Source organism: Orycteropus afer, unplaced genomic scaffold, assembly GCF_000298275.1.
Source record: "Orycteropus afer afer isolate SDZICR_OR568_19922 unplaced genomic scaffold, OryAfe1.0 scaffold00014, whole genome shotgun sequence".
Taxonomy (NCBI): domain Eukaryota; kingdom Metazoa; phylum Chordata; class Mammalia; order Tubulidentata; family Orycteropodidae; genus Orycteropus; species Orycteropus afer.
In genome coordinates, this window is record NW_006921601.1 from 13266909 (window position 1) to 13292762 (window position 25854).

The following is a 25854-nucleotide window of genomic DNA, read 5'->3' on the forward strand; positions in this document are numbered from 1 at the left end:
GAATAAACTATTTGGGGTTGTGCCCCTGAGTGTGTACACATGTCCCTTTATCCATGTGTCTCCCTGTACATCTATGAGGGTTCCCATGCATGTGTGGGTAGCGTCTCCCTTCAGCTCATCAGCTGTGAGGCCATGGGCAGGTGAATTAAACCATCAGAGCCTCCATTTTCCTTGTCTATACAATAAGAGTAGTAGAAACGTCTATAAAAGGTTGCTATGGTAACAAAATGAAATGAGGTCCAGTTTTTGGTATTCGTGTGTTAGGTATTATTTCTGGATGCCTTGTGTAAGTTTCTTAACCTCTCTGTGCCCCAGTTTCCTCACATGTAAAATGGGGATACTACCAGAAACTTCACTGTCATCAAGTCAATTACACTCATAGTGACCCCTCCTTGGGTTTCTGAAGCAGATTGTCCAACCTTCCTTCTGAGGAGTGGCTGGTAGGTTTGAACACCAGCCTTCTGGTTAGCAGTCAGATGCCTTCAGCATTACGCCACCAGAGCTCCCATTACCAGAACCTTGTTGCTATGAGGATTAGAGAAGTTGATACCTGTAAAGTACTTTGTTGTTATTATTAGTTGCTGTCAAGTGGATTCCTGTCTCATATGTGCAGAGTAGAACTGCTCCATAGGGTTTTTAAGGCTGTGACCTTTCAGAAGCAGACCACCAGGCCCGTCTTCAGAGGCACCTCTGGGTGGGTTCACATTGCCAAGCTTCCTGCTCATAGTCGAGCACTTAACTACTTGTGCCACCAAACCAAAAATAAAATAAAACAAAAACACAAACTCACTGCCATTAACTCAATTCTGACTCACTGCATCCCTAGGGTCTCCTAAAATACTTAGTGCTTTGCAATAGATGGTAGTGATTGTAATGCTTATTACCTTACAGTGTATGGATGTGTCTGGGTGAGTCTCTCTGGGTTTGTGAATATCCCGGTGGCTGTCTTTCTGCTCCTGTGTGTACGTGTGCATATGTGTATTTATATGACCAGGCAGGCCCCCTCGCCGGGTGGAGTTTGCTGTTGGCCCAAGAGGGGACTCCCTGAGCCAGCTAGGGCCGGCGCCTGGGATGGAATTTCCATTAAGAATTAAGCAGGACTGCACTGGGAAGCCAGGCAGACAGAGAGGAGGGGGCTATGGGGGAGGATGCTCGGACTCTGAGCTCCCTCGGGCAGCTTCAGACCTGAACTGCCTGGGAGAAGGCCTCTGCCAGCTTTGCTTTGAGTCACAGGTCTTGCTGAGGCCATGGCCCAGAAGGATGAGCAGGAGGGGAGGAACTGTTCTCAGGGGCCTCTGTAGGGAGACTCGGAGTTGCTGGGACCAAGCCGACTGGAGCCATGAGGCGACCCCCGGGAAATGGAGAGGTGGCCAGTGAAGGTCCAGGTGGCTGGAGCCTATGGGGTCGACAGCAGCCCAGAAGGCTAGGCTGTGCCGTATGTATCTGTGTGTTGGGGAATGGAGGGTGGGGGGCATTCATGTGAACTGCTCCAAAGGAACATGTAGCAAACTAAGTCTATTCCTACCTTGCCCTGAAACCCAGACACAGAATTCAGATCTGCAAATAAAAGATCTTTGAGGTGTTTGTCTTGTCTGGGATCTAAGCCTCATTCTACTTCTAGTCTGTTAAAAAAAAAAAAAAAAAAGGCTATCTTAGCTTTCCAGCTACTTTTACATCTCTTATATCATATTTTCAAAGACCTTAAGAGCCAGGCAGGAGTTATTATGATCCCTGTTGTACATATATGAAAAGTGAGGTTCAGGGAGGTTAAATGATTTGTCCAAGGACACATAGCTAAGAAGGAGTAAAGGCAGCATGCAAAGCCAGGTCTTTTTTATAACAAAGCTCTAGCTGTTTTTATTATATTCTTGACCTGCAAAACAACAGATTCAGAGAGAAGATCCCACAAACTTTCCCCATTTAAAGAAGGCTGCAGCTACAGGGTCAATACCTAGCCAGGTAGCTGACTGGAGGCCCCAAGGCCATCTCAGACCCCAAGACAGCTTTGAGACATAAACTAAAGCTCCTCTCAAGGGACTGTGGCATTGAATCAAGTTGTTTTTGATGGAGGCTGGGATCAAGCTGGCTTGTCTGAGGGGAGACACCTTGACCACCCACAGCTCCAGGTTCCCAGTGAGCTAGGGTGGGGTCTGAGTTAATGCCAGGGGCAGCTGTGCCCAGGGCCAGGGAGCAAAGTCACTTTCAGTCAGGGCCTGAAAAAAGGAGCAGGGATTATTAGCATCAAGGAAGAAAAGACTGAGATGGGAGGTTAGAATGGTCATTATGATATAGACTTGGAATTGGTCACTCTCTCCCTGACTACATTTACCTGTTGCTGTCAGATTGACTCTGACTCATGGCAGCTCCATCTGTGTAGTACAACCGTGTTCCATGGGTTTTTCAATGGCTGACTTTTTGGAAGTAGATTGCCAGGACTTTCTTCCAAGGCACCTCAGGGTGGCCTCAAACCTCCAACTTTTCTGTTAGCACCTAAGTGCTAACGCCTAGGAACTCTCCTGAACATACAGTGCAAACAAATGGACCTAGTTTGCATGAGAAGGATTTAGGTTAGAGCCCAGATTGGGGATGGTGGTGTTCAAGTTTTGGAACAAGAGCCAAGGGGAAGTGGAGAGGGCTGCCTTTTTCCTTAGTAATCCTTAAGAATAGGTGGAGGTCTTCCAGGCCCACAGGATTCATGGCAGGGTGGAGGGAGTTGGATGGAATGACCTCGCAGCTTCCTTCCAGCTCAAGAATGCAACATTCCTGAAATTTTGGGAAGGAATCAGGCTTTTTCACTAGGCTTTTACCATCTGACACAAAGAAGTCCACAGGCAGGAATTTGATGTACCCCAAGTTAGAAGGACTCTGTAACACTCCTACCTCGCAATTTTTGGCAGGTCCATGATCTGGAGGGTAACTTATGTGGGTGACTTAGTTTTCAAGGGAAACACCTGTGGTGAGTAAACCAAGTTCCATTCCAGGGATTTGGGGGCTGCTCAAAATTAGGCGGCTCCCCCTGCAGAACACGTGAACTGCCCCCAAATACCTCCTTGTTTTGTTTCAGTTCCAAGAGAAACCATCGCGGCACATTCCCTTCCCCTCTCCAGATGTTGGCATGCAGGGTACATGTGGGCGCCCCCGCCCGGATGGCTCCTAGGCTCCAGGGTTGTTACCCGCGGTGACTCCCGCCCAGCCCGGGGGTGAGCCTGGTCTCTAATCAGGCCTGACCGCGTCCCCATTCCTGCGCTCCCCACAGAGACAGCGCGATATTTCCATTGCCACGGGCACCAAAATAGCCCTCGAGGCCCAGCTGAAACTCGGCAGTGGTGCCTGACGCGGGACAGAGGCTTGGCTGAAAGCACACTGTTGTTGAAGGTCCTTCAGAATTTGCAACCTCCTCCAAGCAGCTGAGCGAGCGGGAGGGAGGGCGGGAGGGGGGAGCCGGGCGGGGGCCGGGGGCAGCCTGCGTCCGGGCCTCGGCTAGACAGGGGCCACTTTGCTCACGGTTTCTGGAGCTCCAGCTGCGCCCTGCCACCGCTGGCCGGCTTGCACGCGCTCTCACTCGCTTTCACGGTCAGAGTAAGTAGACACGTTCTACTGGTTGGATTCAGAGGCCAGTGCTGGATCTGCCAGCCTAGTGTGGGGACAGGGCATATTTGTGACTATTTAGATTATAGGTACAAATATGTCAGTGTGAGTGCTTGTGAGTGGGACATGTGACAGTGGGAGACAGTGTGACTGAGCAGGTATGTCAGCATGTGGAATTTTCTAGCATGTTTCTGAGATGGGAATGTGGGTGGGAATGTGTGTCCGTGTGTATGTGTGTGTGGGTACCTGTAGTGTAGGTGAGGCATGCTGGTTAGCATGGAGTGGGCCTGTAGGTGCCATGTGTGTTCGTGTGGCACATGCTGACCCTGTGTGAATCTGTCTGGGTGTGCAGAAGTGCATTAGTGTGTGTGGTAGGAAGGCATCCATGACGGGTGAGTTGACATGCAGCTGGCTGGGTGTGTAAGAGTGAGCCAGTGAGCTGGGGGATGAGGAGTGTTATCTGAACTCCGACTTTCTGGGGTGACCTGACGTGTCCCTGGCTGGGTGTCTTCTCTGGGGGTCATATGGCTTTGGTTTCTTTGAGCAAGGTGAGAACACAGAGCCCTCACTCAGCACAAGGGGTGAACTGGGGTCTGAATGACCCTATCTGGCTGGGCCAGGAATGGGGAGACAGTTAGGTGATCTTACTATCACACTATGAGAAGAGGTAGGAGGAGCAAGACCACTCAGCCATGTGCATACAGAAACAGCACGCTTACTGTCTTGCAGCTGCTCTTGTGTATACATATTCCTGCACACAAGCACCAGTCTTGCACACACCTCTTCTCAGGATATCCCTGCAAACACACAATTTTGACATGTACACCCATGGGCAAAGACACATATGCAAAATGCACCATGTGGGTAATATACGCATATGCATAAACATTCACACCTGGCTGGCCAGCCTTAGCTTCTAGACCCCTTTTTCTCTACATATGATGCCTCTGGACAATGGGTCCTAGAAAGTGACCCAGGGGAATATCTTATGTTTGGGGTTTCTGTCTGGGGTGGGGGGCGGGTGGCCAGAGAAGATGATATAGTTAGTGCCTTTGGAGTGTCCCAGCTGATCTAAAGTCTGCCCATGGAATGCAGCCAGAAATGGTCCTTGGGCCTCACAGTCTTAGCTTAGAAGCAGCATTTGCCCTCTTAGAAGTGAAAAGGCCAATCTCACGAGGTAAACTGTGCCAGGTTGCTATCTCAGGTAGAGGTGGGTAACTGCAATTTGTGCCTGGCTCTCGTTTATGCTCTGCATTTCTCCTGCTGTGAAAAGCAGTGAGCCATGTGTAGGCGGGGCCCCGGCATCTAGTCCACAGAGGGGAGCAGTGACTTGAGCTGCCTTAGTCTTTCTCTTTGGTTTTCATCAACCCTATGTTAAGTCTCCCATCTGCAGGCTGGACTGGAAGAGATGTCCTTCATTTTCCTCTCCTCCTTTTGCTACCTCCCCAAGCTCTCTTCTAGGGGCTATCTCTGTTCTTGACAGAAACTTGTTCTCTTTGACCTCCTTCCTCTGGAGACTACTGGGGACACACTGAACAGTGCTTGGAAGAGTAGGTTTCCCAGAATGTCAGCTGGTTATTATTATTATTGATTAGGCTCCCTGGGTGGGGCAAACAGTTTGTGCTCAACTACTAATCTAAAGGTTGGCAGTTTGAATATCCTCCCAGTGGGGCCCTGGAAGAAAGGCCTGGTAATCTGCTTTGGCAAAGATTTAAAAAACAAAAACCAAACCCATTGCTATCAAGTTGGTTCTGATTCATGGTGGCCCTGCATGTTACAGAGTAGAACTGTTACAAAGGGTTTTCTTGGCTGTAATCTTTATTGAAGGTGATCACCAGACCTTTCTTCCATGGTTGGTGGGTGGCTTCAAACCACCAACCTTTGAGTTAGTACCAAACCCAAACCAAACCCACTGCTGTCAAGTAGATTCTGACTCATAGTGACCCCAATTGGGTTTCCAAGGTGGTAAATCTTTACGGAAGTAGATTGCCCAGTCTTCATTCTGCAGAGTGACTGGTAGGTTTGAACTGCCAACCCTCTGGTTAGCACTCAAATGTGTTAGGCACTGTGCCACAGTGCAAATCATTTGTGCCACCCAGGGACCTTCACCCTATAGAGCAGTTTTGCTCTGTAACACATGGTGTCACCATAAATTGAAATTGACTTAACAGCAACAACGTTTTTAAGCTTTTTTTTTTTTTTTTTAATTACTGATTATGGTTTCTAGATCTCTCTCATCCTGGCCACTCTCCTCTAGACAGGCCTTAGAAAGGAACCCAGATAAGAAATGCTCCTGTAGTTGGGACATTAGAAAGATGGCATTATCTTCAAAACTTAAGAGTTTGTGGCCAGTCTAAGGAGTGTCTAAATCCTCACTCTACCAACTCCCCTGATATGCTTGGTCTAGGCTTGGGCCCTGTAGATGTTAAATAAAGGCAGTCTGTGGTCACCCAGCAACCTTCTTGCAGAATGAAGGTGGTGGGGAAACAAAGCCAACATGCCTTCCCCAAAGTTCCTCTTTGTGCAGGACCTCAATAAAAGTCTGTGAAAGCTGGGAGGAGTGACCAAGTCCCAGACTATTTCTCAATTTTTCTATTAATCAAAACATATACCTGCCAATCAGAATTTCAGAGCAACAATGAGGAATTATAGAGTATCAGAGCAAGTCTACTTAGTTGCGATAGTTCCAGTTTAAAGAAATCAGACAATGGAATAGTGATGATTACAATAGCCATGATTTATTGAATCATTAATATATGCCTCACTTTCATTTACTTTTTACAGCAACTTAGATGTTGTTACTTTTCTGACAAGGAAACTGAGGCTTGGAGTGGTCAAGGGCTATCCCTAGGTCTGTGTAACTTCAAAACTCATGTTGTGTTTCCTTTCTCACTCCTAGCAAGTAAGCCCTTGGTCCATCATTTACTCCATCTCACTAACTGTGATAGTTGGTACCATGGCTTTCATTTTTAATTTCTGTTTAACATACAGTATATACAGCTTTAACTGTAAACATTTACATCCTTTGTAGAAAGGGATCAGAATAAATAAGTGAATAATCAGCAATTAAACATTCTATTAGTGTCTGAGGATGGGAACCACATTGTGTGGAATTTTTGGGGGGAACAACCCCAATTTCAAATATTTCATCTGGTTTTCAAACCATATGTCTCAAGGTTGGCTTCTGTGTCTGTGGATTCTGATTCCTGAGCAGGTCTTGGGGCCTTTCTTCCTAGTGGCTCTGGGAGACAACTTCGAGCTCTGTGTTGGCTCAGACAATGGGGATTGTTGAGAATGAATTGGGCCATTGATAAACGCCCCCTGCTCTGAGTGTTTCAGCTGCCAGCTCTTCCCTTGTCTCAAAAGCACAAGTGTCTGGGTGCCTGAAGGAGGTTGACCTTTGCCCTCAGCCTGCCCTGGCCTCATGACCAGGCCTTCCTCATGTAAGGCTGCTTGAGCCCATGGTTCTGCTATTAGTTCTGTGTCTCTTGGATGCGAACTCTGCCTCCCACAAGGTCTCTTGTCAGAGTTGGCCCCTTTTGGAGCCTTAACTCAGGATGAAGAGGTTGGACTGTGGAGTGTGGCTTGTCTGCCCCTCCCCACATCTATGATGCCCCAGGCTAATACTCACCCCTTTCTCCTTCTTCATAATGGGTCTCAAGTCTATCTAGTTATCAGGGAGTCATTTATCAGCTCTTACCTCTAACAGAAGGAGTCTCTGGTGGTGATATGGGTCATCTGGGGCAACTGAATTATTTTACCTTGCCCAAGGCCATTACCCATTACTTTTTTGGAAAGGGAATGCTAGACAGCAATGCGCAATAAACCAATTGCTGTGCAATCAATTCAGACTCATGTCGACCTCATAAGTTTCAAAGTAGAATTGCTCTCTGAGGGTTTTCATGACTGTCTTCAGAAGTAGATCACCAGGCCTGTCTTCAGAGGTTCCTCTGGGTGGGTTCAAACCACCAAACTTTTGGTTAGTAACCTGTTGTTATGTGCCATCGAGTCAGACCCAACTCATAGCGACCCCTCCTTAGGTTTCTGAGGCAGTATCACTATGGAAGTAGATTGCCCAACCTTCCTTCTGAGGAGTGGCTGGTTAGTAACCTAGGACTTAACTATTTGTGCCTCACAGAGACTTAAAAGAATGAATAGAGTGACTCTAATGGTAGACTTTCAAACATTGTGTTGGCATCTTGCTTCTCAATACGCTTTAAGTCATACCCCATTGGTGGCTCTTGCTACAGGCAATACTAATCCTGCCAGAACTACTTGATTACAAAGTGGGAGAAGGAATTATTGTACTGAGGCCTGAAAAATGCCCTGGCACTGTGCTGGTACCTGGGTACAAGTGAAGGGTGTGTTCCTCCCAGGCCACTGGAAGATAAGTCTTAGATATCTAAGACTAAGACTTGATTGCATCTCTGCTGAGGACTTATACTGTAGACTATTTATATTGTTCACTAAGGAGCCCTGGTGGTGCAACGATTAAACCCTAGGCTGCAAACTAAAAGGTGTATGGTTAGAACCCACCTACTGGCTCCCTGGGAGGTAAGACCTGGCAATTTGGTCCCATAAAGATTACAGCCAAGGAAACCCTATGGGACAATTGTACTCTATCCCATAGGGTTGCCGTAAGTTGGAATTGACTTGATGGCACACAACAACAACAACAACATACTGTTCATTGTATTTTAAGCTCAACCAAGTGAAAGCAGTTTTCAAATCCAGCAAGAGAACCTCAGTGAGACCTTCAGAACTTCTTGACTGGGAGTGGGGAGGGACATTTTACTTATTTATTTACTGTTGTTGTTAGGTGCCATAGAGTCAGCTCCAACTCATAGCAACCTTATGTACAACAGAACAAAATACTGTCAAGACCTTTCTAGTAACATATCAGATAATATTTTGCTGCTGTTCATAAAGTTGTCAGTGACCAATTTTTGCAGAAGTGGTTGGCCCCATCCTTCTTCTCAGTATCTCTTAGTCTGGAAGCTCCGTTGAAACGTGTCCACCATAGGTGTCCTTGCTGGTATTTGACATAATGATGGCATAGCTTTCAGCATCATAGCAATACACAAGCTACCACAGTATGACAAACTGATAGACCAGTGGTGGCACATTTATTTAGTGCATATTGAATGAAAATCTCTTTGTAGGCTCAGTGCATCTTCTATTTCATAAATTCTCTATAACAACCTATGCAATGACTACTACTATTTTAGAGATGAGGCAATGCAACACAGAATGGTTAAATGATTAGCCAAAGGTCAGAGCTAGCTATGTTTCCCTCCCAGGTCTCTCTGACTTCTTAGTCTGTGGTGATTGTGGTCCATTGCCCGCTCAGCGGAGACTGTCAACTCCCTCATTTGAAAGCAGAATAATGATCTCTTTGGCTAAGCTGAGGAAGGGACTGAGGGCCTGCCTTTCTTTTGTGCCCTGCCTCAGAACCTGAACATCAATGTTGGCCTTTCTCGCCCAGCTGACCCCAACCTCAGACTGAAGCTGCTGCTCTGTGGAAAGCAGAGATAGGAGTGGGGTAGGCAAGGCACTGAGAAGGCAGCACTGGACTATGCTTTGCGTCTCTGGAGCAATCTCTGTCCTGGGAATTGAGCCTCCACCAGCCTCAGCTATTGGAGCCAGCCCAGTCTCCCCTCCTCTAGCTACAGAGTCCCCTTTATGCCAAGCCCTGGGGGAGTCCTAGATCCTCTGAGGAAATCTCTGGGCAGACCAGACCATGTTCAGTGTGATGCAGTGTCTGTAGGTGTCAGTAGTTTGGCTGGGTTCACTTTTTTTCTGGAGAAATGGAGGTTTTGTCTTACAAACCAAATATCCTGGGTTTGGAAACCACGTGAAATGCAAACTGTGGTCTCAGGGTGTGGGCCAGTGTGTGGTGATGGTTTAAAGGGCACTGTTGATGGGAAACAGTATGAATGACTCAGACCCTCTTCCTTCTTCTGATGGAGGGCCAGAGATAGGCAGTACATGCTGGTGATGTGAACAGACAGATATGTGACTGGGAGCCTTAGTTTCCTCATCTCTAAAATGGGGTTTCTCATAATGTACTTCCTCTATTGCCTTTTCAAATATTTTCTCAGATTATTTCTTAATGGTTGCTCAAGGGATTATAATATACATCCTTAATTTATCACATTCAACTTAGAGTTAATATTATCTGTTACTGATGAATTCTTTTAGATTTATTTTACCTGAGAAAGTCTTCATTTCACCTTTATTTTTGAAGGGTATTTTCACTGGGTGTAGAATTCTGGATTGACAGATTTTTTTTTTTCCCATCCAGCACTGTAAAGATATTTTCCCATTTTCTTCCACCTTTCATCGTTTCTGATGAAATATCAGCCTTACTAGCATTGTTTTCCCCCTATATATAATTTTGAATTTTTCTTGGCTCCTTTTAAAATTTTCTCTTTGTCTTTGAATTTTAGCAGTTTGGATTTCTTGTATTTATCCTATTTGGGGTTCATCAGGCTTATTGAATTTATGTTTATGTTTTTCACCAAATTTGGAAAATTTTGAAAATATTCTTTTCTACTTTAATATAGCTCTTTTCTTCTTCTATGATCCCACCTAAATGTATATTAAAACTCTTGATATACTACAGGACATTGAAACTCTGTTCATTTTCTTTTAATGTTTTCCCTATCTGTCCTTCAGCTTCAATAATTTATGCTAAACTGTCTTCAAGTCCTTCTTTTGCTATTTCCAATCTGTTACTAAGCTCGTTAAGTGATTTTTTTAAAATCAACTATCATATGTTTTAGCTTTAAAATTTTCATTTAATTCTTTTTGAAGTTTCTATTTTTCTGCTGAGATTCCCCAACTATTCATCTCTTATGATCATACTTTTCTCTAAGGGTTGCTTCATAATTCTTGTCTGCTAATCCCATGGGTGGCTAAGACACTTGCCTGCTAACCAGACGGCTGGCGGTTCAAACCCACCAGCCACTCCTCGGAAGGAAGGTTGGGCAATCCTACTTCCGTAGTGATACTGCCTCGGAAACCCAAGGAGGGGTCGCTATGAGTCAGGGCCGACTCGACGGCACATAACAACAACAACAACAACAACAAATCCCATGGGAACTCTGGTAGCATAGTGCCTAAGGCACTTGACTGCTAACCAGAAGGTTGGTGGTGGTTCAAACCCACCAGCCACTCCTCGGAAGGAAAGTTGAGTAATCTACTTCCGTAGTGATACTGCCTCAGAAACCCGAGGAGGGGTTGCTATGAGTCAGGTCTGACTCGAAGGCAAACAACAACAACAACAACTACTACAGCTAATTCCATACCATGTCATCTCTCGGACTATTTGTTTCTTTTTTTTTTTTCAATCATGTATCATATTTTCCTGCTTTTTTACTTGTATGATGGGCATTGTGGATGCTACATTATTCAGAGACTGGATTTTGTTTTTATTTCTTTAAAGAGTATTGAGTTTTGCTCTCATAATCAGTTACTTACTGGTGGATCAACTGAATTATTTCAAGACTTGTTTATAAGCTTTGTTAGGACTCTTAGTTGTGACTGATTGGGTCGCACTTGAATTCCTGGATTGAGTTTCCTTTCTCCTCTGTCATAACTCATATGTCTCCCTAAGGGACATATGAAATCTTCTTTCAGTTCACAGATCCTCAGTAATGGTTCTCTGTCAAGGCTTGCAGAGTTTCCCCTTGTGCACGAATAGCTGAATGTTTGGCCAAAGTCTTAAGGGTACAAACATGCACATTTCTGGGCCTCTCCTCTGCTATCTCCCTTCTCTGTGATATCCTGTACCACAAACTCCAGCTGCCTCAGTAGCCCCAAGTTCTGCTCTCTGCTTCCCCATCTCAATGAGATCAACATGCTTCGCTTAGGCTACACTGCCCTGTGCCATAGTTTGGAAAATGCTCTCTGACAGAAAGCCAGGGTGATTGTGAGGCTGACTGTGTGTGATTTTCTTTTCTCACAGAACACAATTCTGATCGTCCTATTGCCCAACATGAGGAAACACTGCTTTATATATCCTGTCACTTTTATAGTTGTTTATGGCAGGAAGACTATTCCAGTACTGGTTACTCTGTCGTGGTCAGAAGTAGACAGTTCAGGGTAACAGAGCTTACTGTTACCCTGAACTGTGTTACTACAGACAGAAGAGTGAATAAGATAGGCAAGGTCTTTATCCATATGATGTTTTTAGTTAAGTGTGGTGAAGTGAATCAACTAGTACAACAAATTGTGTTATGTTTTAATTATTCAGTTATCTACTTCATCTTCATTCACTCACTTGTCCACCTATTCACCCATCCTCTTCCTACCTAGCCACCTACCAGCCATCAATCAATCCATGAACAAGAATTTACATTGAATTTAAGTAGTAATCACAGTGGATGAGTCACCCTTACTCCTCTTCCCTTTATCCCTTTTTCATGTGGTCCTCACAGCACAGAAGTCCAGCTAAGGAGACCATCAGGGGTAGGAGGGACTCCACTCTGATGGTAGAGTGCTGGGCCATGTACAATTGGAGTGTGCTGTTAAGGAATGGTTGTTGTTGTTGTTGTTATATGCCGTTGAGTTGGCCCCAACTCATAGCGACCCCTCCTTGGGTTGCTGAGGCAGTATCACTACGGAAGTAGATTGCCCAACCTTCCTTCTGAGGAGTGGCTGGTGGATTTGAACCGCCAGCCTTCTAGTTAGCAGTCAAGTGCCTTAGGCACTATGCTACCAGGACTGTGGTATTAATGGGAAGAATGGTAGATCTGAAGCTGCCATAGCTGATTGCTCTTTTTGTCTTACTCCTTAGAGTCTGAATTTCTAAGGATTCCAAATCCTAGCTTTCCTTCTTTCAGTGGGGATGAGAGTTTAGGAATTAGGCTTCTTGATCCCATGTGAGAAGGTAGCTGGGCTCTGCAGGGGTACTAGGGCTCAGTCAGACCTACAGAAAAAGAACAACACAACTCTTTATGAGCCCTGTAGGTGAAAAGAAGAGGTTCTCCTTTTCTGCTTTGTTTTCCTCCAAGACTGCACTTTAACCCTGTGGAATTTGCAGAAAGGCTGGGGGGAGGGTGGGAGAACAGGATTTAAAAATGTGGCATTTAGAAACCCTGCCCTCGACTAATCCTGGCCCTGCCCCTTCAGAAGCTGCTCTTTCAGTTCTCTGAGGGTTGTCATTTACAAAGAGCTACTCAGAATGTATGCCGTCCATCTGCCATGGCAGACAGGGGTAGAATTGAGCAGACGTAGAACAAAGGCAGCAGCATCAGATAAGAGCTTGTTTTAGCTATTAGGTACTGTCAGGTAGACTCCAACTCTTAGCAACCCTATGTACAACAGAATGAAACACTGCCCAATCTTGTGCCAGCCTCACAATCCTTGCTATACCCGAGCCCATTGTTGCAGCCACTGTGTCAATCCACCTCGTTGAGGGCCTCCCCCTTTTTTTGTGGGATGATATCCTTCTCTTTAATATGCATGATACCTGTCTCCAGGGAATGGTTCCTTCTGACAACATGACCAAAGTAAGTGAGACAAAGTCCGGCCATTCTCAGTTCCAAGGAGCATTACAGCTGCACTTCTTCCAGGACAGATTTGTTGGTTCTTCTGCCAGTCCATAGCACCTTCAGTATTCTTCGCCAGCACCAAAACTCAAAAGCATCAACTCTTCTTTGGTCTTCCTTATTCATTGTCCAGCTTTCACATGTGAAAAAAAATGAAAACAACAACAACAACAACAACAACAAAAACTCACTGCTGTTGAGTTGATTCGACTCATAGAGCCCTCTCATTGGGTTTCTGAGGCATTATCTCTACAAAAGGAGATTGTCCAATTTTCCTTGTGAGGAGCAGTTGATGGATTTGAACTGTCAGCCTTCTGGTTAGCAGTCAAATGCCTTAGGCACTACATGCATCTGAAGTGATTGAAAATACCATGGCTTGGACTAGGTGCACCTTAGTCTTCAAAGAGACATCTTTGCTCTTCAGCACTTTAAAGAGGTCTTTTGCAGCAGATTTGCCAAGTGCAGTAAGTCATCTGATTTCTCGACTGCTGCTTCCATTGGAGTTCTGGCAGCACAGTGCCTAAGGCAACTAAGGTTGGTGGTTCAAACCCACCAGACACTCTGTGGAAGCAAGACTGGTGAATCTACTTCCATAAAGATTTACTGTCTTGGAAACCCAATGTGGGTCACTATGAGTCTGAATTGACTCGATGAGTGGGTTTGGTTTTTTTTTTGCTTCCATTGGTGTTGATTGTGGAACCAAGTGATATGAAATCTTTGACAATTTCAATCTTTTCTCTGTTTATCATGATGTTGCTTATTGGTCCAGTTGTGAAGATTTTCATTTTTTTTTTTTTTTATGTTGAGGTGTGATCCATACAGTGGACTGTAGTCTTTAATCTTCCTCAGTAAGTAATCATCTTCACTTTCAGTAAGCAAAGTTGTGTCATCTGCACATTGCAAGTTGTTAATGAGTCCTCCTCCAATCCTGATGCCATGCTCTTCTTCATATAGTCCAGCTTCTTGGATTATTTGCTCAGCATATAGATTGAGTAAGTATGGTGAAAGAATACAACCCTGACACACTGCCTTCATGATTTTAAATCATGTAGCATCTCCTTGTTCTGGTCTATGTATAGCTTCCTCATAAGAGCAGTCTTGGAAAAATGCTGGAAGGTGCCAAGGGTCTAAGTTACAGACTCATTCACTCATTCACTTACTCACTCATTCTTTCAACAAGTGTGTACTTAGCACCTGTTATGTGCCATGCTTTGTTCTAGGCACTGGGGATACAGTAGTAAGTGAGAACACATTTTCTGCCAGTATTTTTTTCTGGTGTGGGAAGATTACTAACAGATTAATATACAGTGCATAAAATGGTAATAAGTGGTATGGAAAGATAGGTTATAGAAAGATATAAAGGATAGTATTATGGGTTGATTTGTGTGCCCCCCAAAAGATAATGTATGTTCAGGTCATAATCCCTGGTATCTGGTTAGCAGTCAAATGCCTTAGGGTCTTCGGAAATGTTATCGGTAAAGTTAAGGTGAGGCCATCCAGAGTAGGGTGTGTCCTAATCTTATCATAGTTGCATCCTTATAGAAGAGAAGAGACACAGAGAGACAGGAAAGGGGGCTAGCTATCTCATTGCTTTGTAACAAGCCTTATCTGCTACATGTAGAATATCAGGCTAGATGTTGGCTGATACAAGCATATTCTTCCATGACTTCGGTCCTAGCTCAGGAGACAAGACTATAAAATCACTAAAAAGAAAACAAACTCACTGCCATCGAGTTGGATCTGACTCATAGCGACCCCTCCTTGGGTTTCTGAGGTGACATTACTATGGAAGTAGATTGCCTCACCTTCCTTCCAAGGAGTGGCTGGTGGGTTTGAACCTCTAGCCTTCTGGTTAGCAGTCAAATGCCTTAGGCACTGTGCCACGAGATCACTAGTTAATTATAAAATCGAACAGGCCCTGATAAGCCTTAGATGAATGGAGTCAACACTAAGTATTCTAAGAGCCCTGGTGGTGGTTGGAAAGGTAGTAGGGGTAAGTTTCCAGGAGGAAGATTTGTGTGGGGAGGGCAAGTCAGCCCTGAGGAATAATAGGGAGTCTGCCTTGAAGCTTGACCATAAGGGGAAATGTTGGGGAGTGCAGGATGATAGGGCTAAAAGATATGGGGTGATCTAGGGACAGGGTCTGGAGGGTCATGAGCATCAGGCTAAGAAGTTCAGACCTGAGTTGAGGGAAGCTGGGGAGACATAAAAAGATTTTTAAGGAGATGTTACAAGGAGGCTAAAAATAATGAGGAAGGATAGGTTGGGCCTGGGAGGACAGCAAGAAGACTGTTGCCTAGTGTGAGCATTCTTGGCCTTATGGGAGCCTGAGGTGGGGGCCTCTGGGGGTGGCTCCCAGATGCACAGTGGATTGGAGTGCAATGATACGGGGCTCTGATGGGTAACAAGAGCAGCAGGTGATATGAGTGGCTGTTGTTGGGACAGACTCCAGATGTCTCCTGTCCTCTGAAGTCACTTTTGAGCAAAGAACAAAAGAGAAGCCTGGATTCTGGGTGGTGCAAGCTGGAGAAAAGAGTTTGAGTCTGGCCTCTGGCTATGGAGGACTCTTTCAGAAGCTTCTTGGGTAGGTATTCATTGTATTATAGGGACATTAGATTCAGAACAGAAGCTTGTCTAATCTAGTCCTCTCCTTTTACAGGGTCATGGAAAAGAGAGAGGAGGGAAAAGAGTGGGTAGGAGGCTGGGGTGTCCTATGCCTGAGGTCAGTGCAAGAAAAGAAAGCTCTTGCCCATCTCAGGAGGGATCAATCCACAAGGAAGTTCATAGCATCCAGGTGGACACCTGGGATACATATCTGGTGCTTGATTAAGTCTGGTGCTTGATATGGCCTGAGAATGGACATACAAGGACTTTATCAAACCCACTTTCTTATTTTCCTGCTGCCCCAAGGAGCTGAAGGCCACTTTGAGAAAAGATCCTGTTCTCTCCCTCCAGCATGCAGAAACCTGTAGCTAAACAGCAGGGTTTCAGATGGAATTGTCCCTTACTGAGCCTCCATCCCTGCATTCATGGTCCTACTGGTGAGGACTGAACCTGGAGACAGTTTCCAGAAGTCAGAAAACTCAGACCATAGCTCATGCCAGCCTAAGCCCTGTGGTCTGTGTCAGTGCTGGATGAGTAATTGGTTACTAAGCTCTTGGGGAGTTCTGGTTGCATAGTGGCTAAGGCACTTGACTGCTAACCAGAAGGCTGGCAGTTTAAAACCACCAGCCACTCCTTGGAAGGAAGATGGGGCAATCTACTTCCGTAGTGATACTGCCTCGGAAACCCAAGGAGGAGTTGCTATGAGTTGGGTCCGACTCAACAGCACATAACAACAACAACAACAAGCTCTTGGTCAACACATTCTGCTTGCCTGTGCTGTAGAATTGGCAGAGGAATTGCCAGACAGAGGTGAGTGAGTTATACTCATGTGCAAACTGAATTTGAAGACAAAGAAAATAACTGTTCCCAAGTTCAATGCTCCTCAGTGACCATCCTGAGGAAGGCAGTGGTGTTTTCTTTAGATGTGGGTTTACTGTGCTCTCCAACATAGCTATCATGAACTGGGCCAGGCTTTGGATGGAACCTGAGAGGGAAGTGGAAAGAACTTGGGTTTTAGTCTGGGCTTAGCTACAAATTTGCTGTGCGAATTGGCCAAGTCATTTGTTCTCTTTGGGTATTGGTTTCCTTTTGTGTAAACAACAAAGCAACAAGGTTGGAGATAACAATCCCAGAAGACCTGTCTTGCTATAATATCCTAGGTTTCTTGCTTGCATTATGATGCCAACAAGGAATTGTGATTAGGACCCTGATTTTTAGACTTTTATCCTAGACTAGGGCTCATTTTCTACTTTGCCTGAAATCCTATTTCTAGATTCATTATGTTGTTGTTGTTATGTGCCGTCGAGTCGGAATCGACTCATAGCGACCCCTCCTTGGGTTTCCAAGGCAGTATCACTACAGAAGTAGCTTGCCCCATCTTCCTTCTGAGCAGTGGCTGGTGGATTTGAACCACCAGCCTTCTGGTTAGCAGTCAAGTACCTTAGCCACTATGACCCCAGAGCTCCCAGATTCATTATAGTGGATTTTTTAAAATTAATTAATTAGCTTTCCATGGAACAATTTACGCACATTTTGTTTTGTGACATTTGTTGCAATCCCCTCAACGGAACAGCATCTTCCCACATCCTCCCTGGTTCCCGTTTCCATTTGTCCTTCTTTTTATCCTCTTTCTTCCTTCTGAGCATTGTTTTTTGGCCAGTGCTGCCATTTGGGTCTCATATGGTTGATTATACTGAGGAGTACATTCTTCCCTGTTATTAAGAATCACTTTGTGGCCTGTCTATTGTTTGGGTAAAAGTTGATCCTCAGGAGGGGTTCAGTTCCAGCCTTGAAGGGGGCCTAGGGCTACAGTCTTGGGGGTTCTGCCAGTCTCTATAAGACCAGTAAGTCTGGTCTTTTTTCTGTTTTTGAACTTTATTCTCTCTATATTTTTTCTCCCTCTTTGTCCAGGACTTTCTGTTGTGATCTTGATCAGAGTGCATTGTAGTGGTAGCCAGGGACCATCTAGTTCTTCTACTCTCAGGGTAGTGGAGGCTGTGGTTCATATGGTCCTTTAGTGCTTTGGACCAATTGTTTCCTTGAATCTTGATTTTCTTCAGTGTTCTTTGCTGTGGATAATAGTTGCATCTTAGATGACCACCCACAAGCTTTTATGTCCTTTGGGTCTTTTAAGAGACTCTTGTTTCCACAGACCATATTGCGTAACAAAATCACTTTTTATTTATTTATTTTTTATGGCTTTCAATAGAGAGAGATATAAGGGAGACATGGAAACGTAACAGTTAAGTATTTACTTCTAACAGAAGTCAGTGGTTTGAATCCACTCGTTATTCTGTGGGAGAAATGACTTGGTGATCTGCTCCCATAAAGATGAAAGCCTATGGAACTCAGTGGGGCAGTTCTACTCTGTCCTACCGGGTTGCTATGAACCAGAATCGACTTGATGGCACATAAAAACAACATAGAGATACAAAGCAGTGTCATATCCATTATTTTATTTTGATGTGTCCGATAACTTTGCCAGCTAATCAAAAATCTATTATTACCCCCAATTGGCATATGAGAATAGGGATTCAGAGAGCTTAAGTAACTTGACTAAGGTCACATAGTTGGTTACTAGTAGAGCTGAGACTAGGCTGAGGGTTTCTTGACAGCTCGTCCATCAGGCCCATGCTCTTTTGTTCCACATTTTGGGTTTGGGAAGAGGAGTCATAAGGACTGCATTTGGTGGTGGTTGCAGCGTTCACTGAGTGACAAAGTAAGTAAGAGGCTTAGTTGTTCACAGCAGTGAGGGGCCTTGTGCTTGCTGGCCATCTGCAGCAGCTTTTCCTGCTGATCCAGCCCTGCTGTTGGCCCAGACTATGTTTTTAAAATCATTTTATTGTGATTTGGGTGCAAGTTTACAGAGAAAATCAATTTTCTGTTCAACAATTCACACTCATTTTGTTTCATGTCATTGATTGCAATCCTCTCTATGTAATATCCTTCTGACTTCCTCCCTGTATTTCTTGTTTCCATTTCTCCTTCTCTCCTGACCCTTCCTGCTTTCTAAACTTTGTCGTTTGGCAAATGCTGCCCTTTGATCTTGCTGAGTGTTCTAAGGAGTGTCTACCTTCAAGAGTCATTGTTTACCTTGTAGAACTGTCTATTGTTTGACTGAAAATTATGCTACAGGAGTGAGTTCAGTTCTAAGTCTGAAGGATGACCAAAAGCCACAGTCTCGGAGGTTCCATCAGTCTCTATCTGACTAGCAAGCCTGTTCATTTTCTATGATTTTGAGTTTTGTTCCACGTTTTTCTCCCACTCTATCCAGGACCTTCTAATATAATCACTGTCAGATCAGTCAGTAGTGGTAGCTGGGTACCATCTAATTCTTCTTGTCTCTAGGTCATGGAGGCTGAGGTTCCTGTGGTCTATTAATCCTTTGGACTAATTATTTCCATGTGTGCCCAGACCTACTGGGCCATGGGCCAGCTTCTGCTGTGACCTGTCTTTGTACATCCCAGCACAGACCCCTCACTGCTGTGATCAGCTAAGCCTCATTCTTTTCTCACTCAGTGAATACTGCAGCCTCCATCCCATGCAGTCCTTATGCAGGATGTTGAGTCAAGTCCAGGCCAAGTCCAGGTTCTTCTAATTAATATTTTCTTTCTCATTTGCAGAAGACTTTTCACCTGCTTGATCCCAGAGCTAGGCTTGTTCTATCAGGCTGCAGAAATGGACTCTTGGAGAAGCACTCTTAAGTTGGTTCTCTCTAGTTCAACCCAGTTGGCAGAGTCTAGCTCTGGAAAAGAGAGATCCTCAGGAAGAGGAACGTGTGAGCAAGGGGTGGGGCTGGCAAAGGCAGGAGCTCTTCCCTCCCACACCTGGCTGGAGAAGCCATGGGCATGATATGACAATCCTCCTAACTCATTCTCCATTCACTTTCTGCTTGTGCTTTGGGATGTGTGTGGAATCTGAATCTGTCTCCTGATTCCACCTTCTCTACCATAAATCAAGTTTCCATGTCTCTCTAGGGCTCACTTGTCACTGCTCCAAGTCTATTCCAGTGTCAAGTGTTGTTACTTGCTATCAGTTCAGCTCCAAGTCATGGTGACCTTATGTGTAACAGAAGGCAATGTTGCTTGGGGCTGTGTCATCATTATTGTTGGTATGATTGAGTCTGTTGTGTCTACTGTGTATTTTGAGAACCTTACGACATAGGGAGCTCATCTTCCAGGACTATATCAGATAATAAATATTCTGTTGTGAACTATAGGATTTTCATTGGCATATATATATATATATATATATATATAGTACTTATCTGTGCTTATTATTATTATTATTTTTTAAAAATTTTATTGTGATTTTGGATGAAAGTTTACAGAGCAATTTCATTTTCCACACAGCAATTCTTACATTTTGTCTCATGACACTGACTGCATTTGACAGCTTTTATCCCACTTCCTCCCCATAGTTGCCTCTTCTCAGTGTCCTTCCCTCCGATGCACTCCTGCTCCCCAAGCAGTCTCCCTGTGCATGCACTGCCCTTCTATTCTCCCATGATTGATCTCTCCAAAGAGTGTATCTACCTGATGCAAATATTCAGCCCATATGCTGGCCTTTTATTTGGCTGGAAGGCATAGAAGTGACTTCAATTCCAGACCTGAAGGGCACATAGAGGCCATAGTCTCAGGGGTTTCACTAAGCTCTACCAGACTAGCAAACCCAGTCTTCTTCTTCTTCTTCTTCTTTTTAAATAATTTTGAGTTTTGTTCTACATTGTTCTTCCACTCTATCCAGGATCTCCCACACAAATCCCCCTTTGAGTGGTTGACAGTTGTAGCTGGGCATCATCTAGTTCTTCTGTTCTCATGGTCATATAGGCTGGGGATTGGATGGTCTACCAGTCCTTTGGACTAATTGTTCCCATATATCTTTGGTTTTCTTCATTCTTCTTTGATCTGGACAAGGAGAGACCCATCGTTGCATCTAGATGGCTGCTTGCAAGCTTTTAAGATCCCCGTCACTACTCACCGAAGTCAGATGTGGAACAATATTTTTGTGTGGTATGTTATGCCAATTAAGCTTGGTGTCCCCTGGGACCATGGTCCCGAGCCCATGGGTCCAACTACTCGCTCCTTCTGGATAGCTGGCTGTGACCAAAAAGTGATCATACCCTTGTCCCTTGTCAGCTCTACTATATACCTGGACATCATTGGCTAATTTTTAGAAGTAGATTGCCAGGCCTTTTTTCCTAGTCTGTCTTAGTCTGGAAGCTGCACTGAAACCTGTCCATGATGGGTGATACTGCTAGTATTTGAAATACTGGTGGCATAGCTTCCAGCATCCTAATAACACACACAGCCACAGTATGACAAACTGATAGATGGGTTGTGGCTGACAGATGGGTGCTTATCACCTGTATTTACTTCATTAAAATAAGTCTCATTATCTCATGGGAAAAGACCTGCCAATTTCCTTTTCATTTTCAGGAATAGATTGGCTATACATATGGGATTCTACTTGTCAAATTACAGGAAAAAAAAAAAAAAATCCTGTGCGGGAATTTGATTGAAATTGCATAGAATCTATAGATCAGTTTATGTTGAATCATCCTATCCATATACATGAAATACTTCTCATTTATCTTAGCCTTTTTTAAAGCTTTTAATAAAACTTTACAATTTTCTCATAGGCAGCTTACACCATTTTTCATTAGATTCCTTTTTATGTTCCTTATATATTTTTGCTGCTATACTTAATGGCTTCTCTTCTAAATTTCACTCTATGCTTATGCAGTGTCTAGGACTACATTTGATTCTTGTATATTCATTTGCAGTCACCTTTCTAAACACTTTTATGAATTACAATAATTTATTTGTGGCTGTTCTTGGGTTTTCTACATGGACAATGAGGATAACTCGCTAGCCCATATGATACCTTTATTGGAATTAGAGAAAGATCCCCTGTCTGGGGTAGTCCCTGGGTGGTACAAACAGTTAACACATTTGGCTGTTAGCTCATAGGCTGGTAGTTTGAGTCGACTCAGAGACACCTGAGGAGAAAGGCCTAGTGATCTACTTCTGAAAAATCAGCCATTGAAAACCCATGGAGCACAGTTCTACCTATTCTACACTCATGGGGTCTCCGTGAGTCAGGATTGACTTGACAGCAACTGATTACTGGCTACTCTGCCTGGAAGGAGGCAGACCCATGGACCTTTGGCTTGCCGTGTGGATCTCAGGTTTGTGTGGCGGACCCAGGCCAGTGCAGTGTGCATGGCGGAGCGAGCAAAGCAGAGGCTGATTTCAGCTTCCCCTCACCCCTTTGCATAAGCAGATGAGGCAGCACATCACCTGCAGATAATAATAGTTTTGTTTCTTTCCATTCTTAGACATTTTCGCTCTTTCTATGCTAGCTAAGATCTCTGATATGATATTGAGTAGAAGTTGTGAGAGCTAGGCCTCTTTATTTGGTTTCTGATCTCTAGAGGAAATGCTTTCAACATATAACTTAGTATGTTGTTCACTGTACTATGTTTTCTTTTTTGGTAGATATCCCTTTGATCAGTTTAAGTAGCGTCTCTTCTATTCCTAGTTCCATGAAAGGCTTTATTCTGAATGGCTGTTGAATTTGATCAAATTACCTTTCTTTATCTATTGAGATGATTAATACACACCATCTGATTAATCTGTCCAATGAGTTTTACATTTTAAGTATTATATTTTTACTTACAGAAGTTCTATTGAGCTCCTTCTCAAATCTGCTTGGTCATTTTCTTTTTTTTAATAGCCTTTATAAATGTTTCCAAGACTCTTTTATTTCTTGAAATTAAATTCTCTAATTGAGTTCTCCCTACCTCCATTCCAAATAGTGTAAGTTCAGCCTAAAAACTTATATGAAGGCCATATTGTGGTCATTAAGTCTCAGGAGAGGCTTAATCTCCCTTCACCCAGCACAGTCAGGGCAGAGGTCTTTTCTTGCTGACACTTGCATGGAAGATTTCTTTCTCATTTACCTTTCCACACAGATTCTGGCCTTCTTAATTCCCTATTGGATTCTTCTTGAGAAGTTCCTAGCCTTCGTCTCCTCTCTCCTGCTCCATGCTCACTTTAAACAACTAGCTTAGGAAATACAATGTTTATCAGATATCCTCAGGGAAAAATTCCCCTTCAACTCTTGCTTATTATCCCTGATTCCTGTATTTACTTTGATTTTGGCTTCTGCAGATTTCTTGTATTTTTGGCACTTCAGTATTTAAAAACATGAAAAACACCTTTATTCATCCATTAAATTTGTTCTCATTGAGAACCCTATGACACACTACCAAGAAGCCACTGATTGTAAAATAGATCCCATTTTCTGATGTTAAAGTATGAAAAAAAATGTACATCTTAGAATCACTGGTCCGTATTAAATTTTAGCAATTTTCAAGATGTGATACATATGAGCAGAGAAGGCAGTGGTTTAGAAACAGAATCTTAGTCTCAGAATTCATAGGATTTTAAATGTTTTCAGGTACTTGTTTCACCTCACCCTTATCCCATCAGTCTTGAGTTCTGGCTGTATTGTGCATGAGATGGAGTTGCTGTCCAGAGAGCTGTTAGTAGACAAGCAAAATATCTTGTCCATTTCCTCCAAGACTGAGGAGGAAGGGAAAGGCGCTTACATGTATTGAGTGGCTTCCTTCTGTGCATCTGGCACAGTCATGGCTGCCACTTACTTTAGTTCTCACAATTAGGTTAATTAGGACTAGTTGCTATAACAAATGATCCCCAGATATTGGTGGCTTAACACAATGCTTTTATTTCTTGCTTCACAGATGAATATAAGTTGGGTGGCTCTCTTCTGAGCTGTGAATCAGGATCTGTCTTCTTCTCTCTTTTGACTCTGCCTTATGGGGATTCCAAGTTTCTCTAGCATCAGCCAACAGGCAGGAAGAGAAGAGAGAGGGTGCACCAAGAAAAGATACCTTCTATTACAATATAATTTAAGATGTTCAAGAACTCGCTGTTTTACTGATTCCTAGGTAAATTTTTGGAGAAATTGCTACAGGTTAGGGTGGTTGGAGAAGGCCTCCTAGATGAGGTGTGATTAGAGCTGAGTCCTGAGGGACTGGTATTACCCAAAGAGAGAAAAAGAGAATAGAGGGACTTCAGTCTGGATATACTGGGAATTATGGGAATTATGATCCATATTAAAATCATGGAAGTGTGAGATGTTTTAGGGGAATAGTGAAACTCTCTGTTGGTAGAAGGACAAATCTTAAACGAGCTCCTAGATCTCCTAGACACTACAGTGTGATATGTGGCATGCTAGACAGAAGTGAGCCTTGATAAGACAACATTCTCTGAATGGGCTGCTTTTCATATTTGATTCTTTTTGGGCCCCAGATACTAACCAACCAACCAACAAACCTAACCTCACTGCTTTCAAGTTGATTTTGACTCATAGTGACTCCTTCGGTTTCCGAGGCAGTATTTCTGTGGAAGTAGATTGCCCAGTCTTCCTTTCGTGGAGTGGCTGGTGGGTTTGAACCGCCAGGCCTCTGCGTAGCAGTCAGATGCCTTAGGCACTATGCCACCAGTCATATGTAGACCATGTGGTCCGTGCATATGGCTCTTCTCTCCCCTTACCAGAACATAAAGGTTTCTTCAATGAAAAGGCTATGACAATGACAATAGTATTTATTGAGAATGCTTGTGTCAAGCTCATACTCCAGCACATTCTGCTTATACAGTGGTTCTAGAGTGGGTTCTGGTTCCATGTCTTTGATTCCCTTTCATTAATGAACTGGTGAGAACCCTTCACCATTGTAGGTGAGCAAAGGTTCTGTTTCAGTTTGGATTCTCCTTTGAATGCCCCACACTACTTTGGTCACACAGGATATAAAGTGGGATGTGAATTGTTTCTTCAGGGTCAATGTGAATAATCACAGAAAATGTCTTAGTGGTTTTGTTTGTGCTTATTCAAAACATGGTTTCTATATACTGGGTCTTTATCTGATCTCTTCCTTGGAAGGCTTTGTTCATTTTCAATATATTCAATATGTTCTGCTTTTAAATTCCCTTTGATAGGAACATCTCATTAGGTTTGATGTCTGGATAGAAAATGGATCCTCCATTGAGCACAAAGATGGAAACTATGAAACTTATTCACAACACAATTAACCAGCTACCTAGGTCAAAGTAACTGATATTATTACTATTTAATTTGCTGTATACTGTAGGCTACTTGACCTTATGCAATATTAACAACAACCCTGAGAAGTAGGTTTTGTCACCATCTTACAGATGAAAAAGCTAAAGTTCAGAGAGGTATTGTAAGAGGCAGAACTGGGATTTGAACCACAAGCTTGAGCTTTAGATTACCATTACCTTGCCATGCTACCTGACAATATTTATGAGGCAAACCCCAGTTTGGAGGATTTGAAGAGGAAATAAGATTGGAGAAGAAGTTTGCTGATCATGGTTGCTGATGTAGCACTATCATCTGCTCACGGCTCTAGACATAAGAAAGTTATACTCCTAAAATTATGAAAGATTGTGCTATTGTCTCTCCTATATCCTTTTTCCCAAGAGGATGGAGACCCCTTATTCTGGGTCCTCATCATAACTCAGAGAGGGAAATAGCTTGCCCAATATGACCTCGGAGCATGATTTATGAAACAGGATGTATCCAAATTTTCACCACATTGGAGCTATTCAATTTTCTCTAATGGCCTTTATCTGAGAGTTATGTCTATTCATGGCAGCCCCAACCAGTAAGTCATTAGCTTAAAGGATAGTGATTGTTAATTTTAGCACCCTGGGACTTGGGCCCAGTGAGAGAAGTCTCTTGCTTTTTTTGCAAACTGAAGCTAAGGAACATTCGAGCAGTTGGCTAACGTTCACATCAGGAAAAGTTAGAAAGTAAGAAGGGATAATTAAAAAGTTAAAAAGTAAAGAGCAGTTGAATAAGTTGGACATAGTTTGGGAAGAGGGAGAATGGCCTCTGTCTGGCTGCTACTTTGTGCTGATAGCCTGGGGAGAAATGGAACCAGGCATTTGACTGCTAACCAGCCTGGTGGTTCAAATCCACCAGCCACTCCTCAGAAGGAAGGTTGGGCAATCTACTTCCGTAGTGATACTGCCTCGGAAACCCAAGGAGGGGTCGCTATGAG

The 25854-nt window shown here is 43.8% G+C and overlaps 1 protein-coding gene across 1 annotated transcript in view; it reads left to right on the forward strand.

The window, feature by feature from the left end:
• Positions 1–1339: 1339 nt before the first annotated feature.
• The window catches only part of INSC (INSC spindle orientation adaptor protein), a 176335-nt gene continuing 151820 nt past the window's right edge, over positions 1340–25854 (forward strand). Inside the window, exon 1 of the mRNA XM_007955450.2 lies at positions 1340–1435. Within this exon, the coding sequence (XP_007953641.1) occupies positions 1340–1435 (96 nt within the window). The remainder of the gene's footprint in view (positions 1436–25854) is intronic.